Here is an 8,514-nt window from a genome sequence, read left to right on the forward strand (position 1 = left end):
GCGCTCGCGAGCCTCGAGCTCCACAGTATTGTCGAGAGGTATCTAAATGTTTCGCTTGTGGCTCGGCACTAAAACAGCACGGGTGAACGTGTCGGTTTTGTCCCGTGGAAACATGTCGGGGACGTTCACTCAGTGTGACGTAGAAAGCAACAGGTCGATTCACTCCGACAGCCTCGAGGAGGTTCATAACGTCCCGATGCACGTCATCATCAGACCGATTCCTCCGCTGCTGGATGAGCTGAAAGTTCAGAGTATAATGAACACAATAAAGGTAATAATGTTTATTACTGGGCCATAATAAACGTGTGTCTGAAGACATTGCATTTTAAGGCAGTGCAGTAAAATGGCTTGGCTTGCAACACCACTGTGACTAAGTAAAGTCCACCTCAGGTTTATGTTCATATCTGTGCTTTTTAATTAACGTATCTCCTAATTCCCCTTATAATAACACTATAATATTGATGGGAATGTAGAGTTTTTTTTATTATTAAATAGAACTAATTAATTAAAATGAATTGATGATGATGAACAGCACCAGACCAAGATGTGAGGAGATAGCATTTACAGAAAATATGTTGATGTATTTTATATTGTTTTAGTAGTTTAGATTTAAATCTTTCTAAAATCTTGGCTATGGCCCTGGAGGCATTTTTATTCTTCTACCCAATATTATTTAAAGTACTTCAAATTTGCTCCACCTCCATCGCAACACTTTGATAATAATCCAGTAATCAACTCCTGAAAAGGAACATTCTGCACAATGACATGTTTTGTAGTAACATTTAGCCACTCTCTCGTACTGTAGTTTCCCTTTTCATCATTTCAATATAGTGTAAAAAAAAAAAAAATTGTAGTATAACTTTTGTATCACTACTTATCAGTATTTCATTAATGATCAGTTTGTCTTTTCTTCAAGAGACAGCGGACATCAGTGTTGTTCCTCCTATAGATGTGCTCTGGATCAAAGGCAGAGAGGGGGGGAATTACTACTACTCTTTTGGAGGCTGTCACCGGTTCGCTGCATATCAGAGGATGAACATGTCGACCATTCCAGCCAAGCTCATCAAATCAAACATATCTGACCTCAGCACTTACTTGGGGGCTTCGACGCCTGATCTGCGGTGACGCTGAAGCGGCTTTTTGATAGACTTTGCTTCGGGTGGTTCACACACACGCCAACACAGTTTTTGCTCTCGGGACTGCAGGACAAAGGATTTACCAGCAGGGGGAAATGTAACTCTTTAGTTTAACACATGACATTTGTCATCTGAAGCCCCTGAAATGTGATTTAAAGGGTGTGTACATTTGTGCTTTTGTATATTATATATTTTTAACAAGTTGATTACCCGTCATTTAATAGCATTATCCTTGGACATGAAGAGCAATTCAAATGGTAAACTCCCAACTTTATTGTACATTGCAGCGCCATCTTGCCATTTCTTTTTGTACAGCAAATACAGAATTTACATTAAAAGGAGGCCATAGCTAAGTGACACTACAAAGCAAGGATAGTTGCAAAGTTTGAGGTTTTTTTCATAGCAGACATTTGATTTATCATAGTAGGAAAAGCACAACTGTTATTTATAACAACAAACATGTTTTTTGTTCCATTCAAGGGTCCCATAAGCCATGCTAGCATGAAAGTGGGCCAGCATGCACAGTACTAGGACCTTGAAACCGAAGCAGCTTAATGGTGTTCAGCTGTCATTCATTTTATTATTTACACCTGTGCTTTTCCTACTGTGTCATGTCAAAATGTGTTCCGTGATGAAAGGCGTAATTAATCCAGCGGTGGCTTTCCTTCACTTGCATCTTTTGAGCTCCTTCTATTGAGTTGTGGGAAAAAATATAAATGGTACCATACATTTAAGTTATTATATCAAAAGGCCCCTGTTTTTTTTTGGTGGTAATTTTTGAAATAATTAAGAATGCAAAATGAAGTGTGACCAAATGTTGCAACAAAGAAGCAAAACTTTCTGAAACATAACGCAGTCAATTTTGATTGTGATGTTTCAGACAGCACAAGGCGGTAATAGAAAGGAGCCTGTAGAGCAGATGGTTTGCAGAAGGAGTCAGGTGTTATGCAACTCGAGGCTGACAAGAGCGTATGTCAAAATGCAAGATGTTGTCGAGTATTGCTGAGTTTGCTCCTTCTTCCTGTCATCAGTCTCTCTTACTCGTCGTCGCTGCATCCTTCATGTAACCTTCCAGTCGTGCTGACGTCGTCCAGGTCCGTTGATATGAAAACCCTCCTTTTCTTTGAAGGGCCATCAATACTACTGTTACTTCAGGAGTACAAATGCATTCCTCTTACAGTAAATAACATGCATTGCAATCACTTGGCTTCCTTAAACATGCAACAATGATGATAATGGTTTGTTTTGCTGCGAGGAGTAATCTAGGAAGAACATGTTTGTTGACCTTGAGACTTTTCCTGCTTAATGAATCAAGTCAGTTCCCTAGCCGCTCTGTCTTGGAGGAAGGAACTGTAGGTTTTAATTATGAAAGTAAACTATACATCACAAGGCATTGCGCAGAGACGAGGCCTTTCCGACATCAACTCCTTCACAATGCGAGCCCAGAGCGGCTTAATGGTCTCCCTTTGTGGCCACCGAGGAAATGACGGGAGACCTGAGGGCCGCTTTTACCGACCGGCCCTGCAGGACTCTAAATTTCTCCTCTGAATCGTCGCGTGTGAGAGGACTTCCTGTGGCTCGCTCACTGTCTGGAAGTAACCATATCCTCAAAGGGAGTTTGACACGCAACACCGCTATGAAAAAATACATTGCACCTGTTGCTTTGGGGAGCGGATTCCATGGGTGGTTCTGTACGCTTTATCTTTGAGGATTTAACTAGATCAAGGGGCTTTAGGGGGCTAAGAAGAGGAAGTGTTTGGTCCCATTTTCAGAAATGGACTGTGGCTGTGTCAAATCTCATACTTTTTTTTTTCTTTTTTTTTTTACAGTTTGCTGCTTTGCTCAATGATGACTGAACACATTATGGTGACTACTTTGTGTTTGGTGACGCCTCTTTGATGCTCTGAGCAGAGTTTGATTTTGTTCTGCTATACATAACTACAAAAATGAATTTATATGTTTTATTGTTACCAAGAAAAACAAAATCCAAATTCTGAGTTGCAACATTTTGTAATGATTCTGACAGTAAAAGGTTTTTCCTTTCGTTCTTGGGATATTTGTTGGTCCTCTGGTGGCTGTGGGGCTGCAAGCAGCGATGTAGTTTGTGCATCATGTGGACTAAGATATTATATGTTGATTGATGGTGTTTGGTGATGCACAGAGGATCACTCACTCCTCGACAAGAACTCACAAAATTAAATTGTGCTCTATTTTTCACATCCAATTGCTTTACCTATGTCTCATGGTTTTATACAAACCCCATTGCTGAAAAATGAACTGCTCCGTTTGTATTTATAAGCAGTTTGAAATAAAGGGCTCGAGCCAGGCAGTTGTTTACGATCTCTTTGACAAGCCTGCCTTTTTTTATTATGGCAGATTTCTCTTGGGATTTATAACAGCATTAGAAGAATGGAAAGAGCGTTCCCTCTGTCTTAATCACTGCTGAGGTGACACAGTGGCAGAATAAAACTAAATTGTACTAATTTGGTTATGGCTCTCCTGTAGAGCCTGTCTACATTTAATATACAGCTAAAAAAAAGGATCTCTGGTTAGCCAGCTCACCCATTTGTTCCACTTGGGGGGGCATTACAACCGAATCTTCTTGAAAGAGTTTAGGTGTTTGAGGCGTTGGTGACTTCTCACAGCTTCCTATCCGGAATTCCCTCAGACTACCGCTTGCTGCAGGCGTGTAATTTGTGCCAGATTTGCAATTCCGTATCCACCCTCTGACCTCACCACTGTGTCCTCTGTGCAGTGGACAAAGTATTCAGATCATTTACAGATGTAAAAGTACTAACTAAACATAGCAAAATACTCAGATACAAGTTGCATTGAGTCCTGCATTGAAAAGTATGGAAGTGCATTCAGGAAACTGTCCCCTGTAACTGTTATACTATTATACATTAAATCATTAGATTACTATAAGTAAGAGGGTGAGCCTATTTACACTATTTTCAATCATCTGCTGATTATCTTCTCAATTGTTTGCTTTGTAAAAATTCAGAGAATAGTGAGAAGTGCCGTCACAATCACCCAGACACCGTCACAATGCTTTTTGTCCAGCCAAAGATCCAAACCTCAAAACTATTTGAAAGAAATTGAAAGCAATTCAACAAAAAGCAGCACATCCTCACAGATGTGGGACCACGAAATGTTTTCCTTTTTTACATGAAACATTACTTACCGATTATCTAAATAGATAAATAGATAGATACATAATTTTTGCTGTACTTCTACATTTTCACATGTAAAACAAATATTAATTTGTAAAGAAACTAAAATTAATTGTTGTGGAGAAGTCCCTTGGGGTTTAGTGTCTCTCTTAAGGACACTTCGACATACGGACAGCAGGAACCAGAGATTGAACAGCCAACCCTGTGGTTAAAGGCGACCCGCTCTGCCTACAGCCGTCCCTAAATGTCCTTCGTTACATATCACCACTGTGTGCCTTGTGACAGATTAACCATGAACATTTAATAAAATGTACAGGAGGTATAAAAACAGTAGATTGTATTTCAACATGCATCAAACTTTGTGTGTACAAAACAACAAAGGACTGGTTGACTCATTAGAAGGCATTCTCTGTGGCCAAACATATTATCATGTACCTCACAGCTTTGTCCACTAAGTCAGCACTCGGTTGACTTCAGCTGGAAGCGAAGCCCATATAGATATGTGTGACATCACACATATCAATACAAACTGCTCAGTCAGGCAGGTGGGTGATTCATACCTAAACATTACGTACACTAAGAGACAGGGGAGACAGCCCTCCCAAATCCCAGGAAAAGACCAAAACCAACAGTGAGATAGTCACATCTGTCAATACTCTCCCAGCCTGTCTGTTGCTCTCCGCCTCAAGCCGGTTCGTTTCTACTGAAGACATCAATTGTCAAAAACAAAGTCCTGATTTGATCTTTTCAATCATTCCCTAAAACAGGTACTGTAATGCCTGGTAAACATTACGCAGATAGAAGTAAACAGTGTATTCGTTGGGGACTATTTGCATGTCACACAGTGCAAGATTGTGGCTCACTGGAATGTTTTTAATAATTTTTGTAGCTCAGAGGAATAAACTATTTCAGCCTTGACAACACAGGCAGTATTTGCTAGTAGGATCAGTTTGTGTTTAAAAAAAAATTGCATTACTTTTATTGTTTGTTTTTTTTTAAAATAAGAAACATCAAGAATATCTCTTGACTTGTCTTCTTAAACGGATATAAGGAACAGCATTAAGCAGCTCTTTTGGATAGGACATGTAAGCAAATGTGTCAGCAGCAGAGGATACCTGCAGAATAGAAAGTCTCTACAGCTCTCTTATTCTTATTCACGCTTTTCCAGTGTCTGTGACTCAACAAACACTCATTGGTGAGTAAAACAGTGGCTCGTGAAAGTAGATGAGAGGGTGATGCCCGGCAGAATGAAACAGACTCACTCTAAAGGGATGTGCACTTAAATACAAATGTTTATTGTGCTCAGGAAACTATAGCTTCTACTGTACCTCAGCTTCACCTGTGCGAAACAGAGCTTATTATTATGCCATCATTTACATTTTTGCATTCGCTAATTGAACACTGGTGAAATATCATTCTGTATATTTATTCAAGTACTGTACTTAAGTACAATTTTGTACAATACTTGGGGGGATATGACATTATTTTACATTTATTTGACAATGGTTCCTTTTTTTCATTAAAAACAAATAATAGATAATATGATAGTATTCTCGTAATAATCTATAATGTTCTGATAACACTTTGAAAGGAGACATTCTTCATAATGTGAACTTTTATTTTTGAATATCATCTGTACCACCAGACTTCCAAACAGCTTCTTTTTCCTTGCTGTGAGACTCCTTAACTCATCCTCTACCCTCCATATAATATAGTAGTTTTTATTGGACAAATAAAAACTTTGACCTGATGGTGGCACGAGATTAAAAGTCAAGCGATCCCCAAAGTTGTAATTATTCATCCTAAAAGGGACATGAACATGTGTGCAAATTTCAATGGCAAGTCCTCCAATAGTTGTTGAGAAATTTCACAAAAAAATCTGAGTATCACCAAATCCATTAGGATTCATCCTCTGGGGAACATGAATATTTAAACCAAATGCAACGACTATAAATTGAATAGTTATAGAGATATTTCACTAAAAGCCAAACACGTCAACCTCATGGTGGCACTAGCGGAAGAAAAAAAAAGCTTCACGAACGTCATTAGGATTCATCCTCTGGGGAACATGAATGTAACACATTTCATGACATCTTCTAAAGTGATGGACAGACAGATTGAAATTGACATCTATAAAATTGCAAATACATGCAACAGTGCGGAGATAGAAAACCTTGCTCAGGCAGAGCTGCTGCTGTCAGAGCTCTGTGAAGCACGACAACACAGCACTCGCTGGGTGGCAAACCCAACATGCTGTCGCTTCATCAGCACGGGTAAATTAATCTACTTCTTCCTGACGAGCAAAATAGTGTTTCACAGTTCCATGAAACAAGAGAGTTCTTCAAAGAACGCTTCAACTTCTGTCTTTAGTTCCAAGTCAACACACTCACACAAACTGGTTCACACGCCCCACAAAGACACACCCTAAATGTACTCTGAATGTTAAAAAAAAAAAATGCAGCAGCAAGCAGTGTCTGAGACTTGCAGCATCATTTTGTATAATAACAGCATAATCAGTTTGTGTATGAAGTAAAATCTCTGCAGAGACAACCTTGTTTTTGCTAATTGAAATATTCACACAGCCTTTGCCACTGCAGATTCTTTTTATTGGTTTGTGTCCTTTGTAGGACCCCGGAACTCCTTCAGCAGACGGTTTTGCTCTCTGATGTCTTACTGTTGATGCAGTTGAGGCACACTGAAGTGGTTGCATGTGGCTGCAGGAGACTGTCGGGACTAAATCGTCCATTTGCCACTGTTTTGTTTTTTTAAACTCTGGCCAGCAAGCTTGCATTCCAGGATCATCTGTTTATTTACTCACACTCAACTTTCTCCTGCTGCTCCTGAGTTTTAATATGGGGATTTAAGAGTATTATTATTTACTCCATCTCATCTAAGCCTGTTTTTTGCTGTTCTTTGGTGATACAAGGTTGAATAATTAAGGCAGGCTTCATGAAAATGATATTCAAATTAAAGAACGTCTTAAATTTGACTCGACAATTTCCATTGGCAGGACAAACTGAATTTACATACAGTTCTCCAAACATCTGCACAATTATAAGTAGGTGTCGAGCAAGCTGAAGTTGTGTGAAAATATTAAGTTTGTGTTGGTCTTGTGGTTTACCAGCCAAAAGAAACAAGTGTCAGTGGGCGGCCGACATAAACATGTCAGGCTAACACAATATAATAAACTGTAAATTAACTAAAAAGCAAATTTAGTCCTTGAATACCATAAAACTCCATTGCATTACCTTTTGAATTTTGCAAGTTTAACTGGCTTCCAGTACATTTGCTCATATACTGTGTACTTACGTATACAATGTTGTGCTACTTGCACTGAAATATATTTCTATGCAAATCTTATTATTTGTTCCAATACTAGTATTTGAAAGCTATAGTTATAAGATACTTTGCTAATTAAAAAAAAGTACAAGGAAAGCATTTGATCAGTTTATAAAAAAAGATGTGTTTATGTGGACTAAACTATTCAGCATTATGTTACATAAAGTAATTCAAAATGGTATCCACTTTCATCAGCAACACTTCTACTCACACAATGCATGAGTAATACATATACAATATTCATTACTCTAATACTTAAATGGGTACTAATAATGGGCACTTTGCCTTTTTATACATTTGACTGTTGACAGTTGTACAATTTTGAATGCAGAACTTTTACTTTCAATAGAGTATTTTGCACCACTGAATTTTTCTTGTTGAAATGATTCATAATCCATAATGACTTTGAAAGTGTAGTAATAACAACAACATGTCCCTCCCCCAAAAATCACACAGTGCTCATGTTTCTTTTATATGTCTGTTAGTCACAGTGTGTTTATGTCTGAATCACTTTGTCTTTTAATGTATCATAGTGTGCATCGCATTTGTGATTTATAAGGCTTTGGCATATTTATGACGAGTTATTATTTGTGAGTGTCTTCACATGAAAGTTTACTGTAACACTGCTGATGGCAGCTCCTCCCACCCAGCTATAAGAGCCCAGCTGACCAGGTACTCAGCGTCCATCCCTGAAGTAGAGTAGTCCAAACTGACTTGTGGAAAGTCGCTCAGCTTTATTAATAACAACGTCCTTTTTTCGCAGGTAGTTACATGCAGCCTTTGTGCCACAGTGAGATGCCGGATTGCTCCCTGCTTTTGTTCTGGGTCTGATCTTACAGAGGACTTGGACTCGTAAACTTTTAAAG

At 38.7% G+C, this 8,514-nt stretch overlaps 1 protein-coding gene across 1 annotated transcript; it reads left to right on the top strand.

The window, feature by feature from the left end:
* On the top strand, positions 1-1,125 carry srxn1 (sulfiredoxin 1 homolog; the record flags this gene model as incomplete). Its single annotated transcript, XM_079226273.1, has 2 exons — positions 1-271; positions 919-1,125. Exons 1-2 carry the CDS (start codon positions 47-49, stop codon positions 1,123-1,125), a joined length of 432 nt encoding a protein of 143 aa, XP_079082399.1. The 5' UTR covers positions 1-46.
* Positions 1,126-8,514: the final 7,389 nt, after the last annotated feature.

The sequence above is a fragment of the Taurulus bubalis genome (assembly GCF_910589615.1).
Source record: "Taurulus bubalis genome assembly, chromosome: 11".
Classification (NCBI taxonomy): domain Eukaryota; kingdom Metazoa; phylum Chordata; class Actinopteri; order Perciformes; family Cottidae; genus Taurulus; species Taurulus bubalis.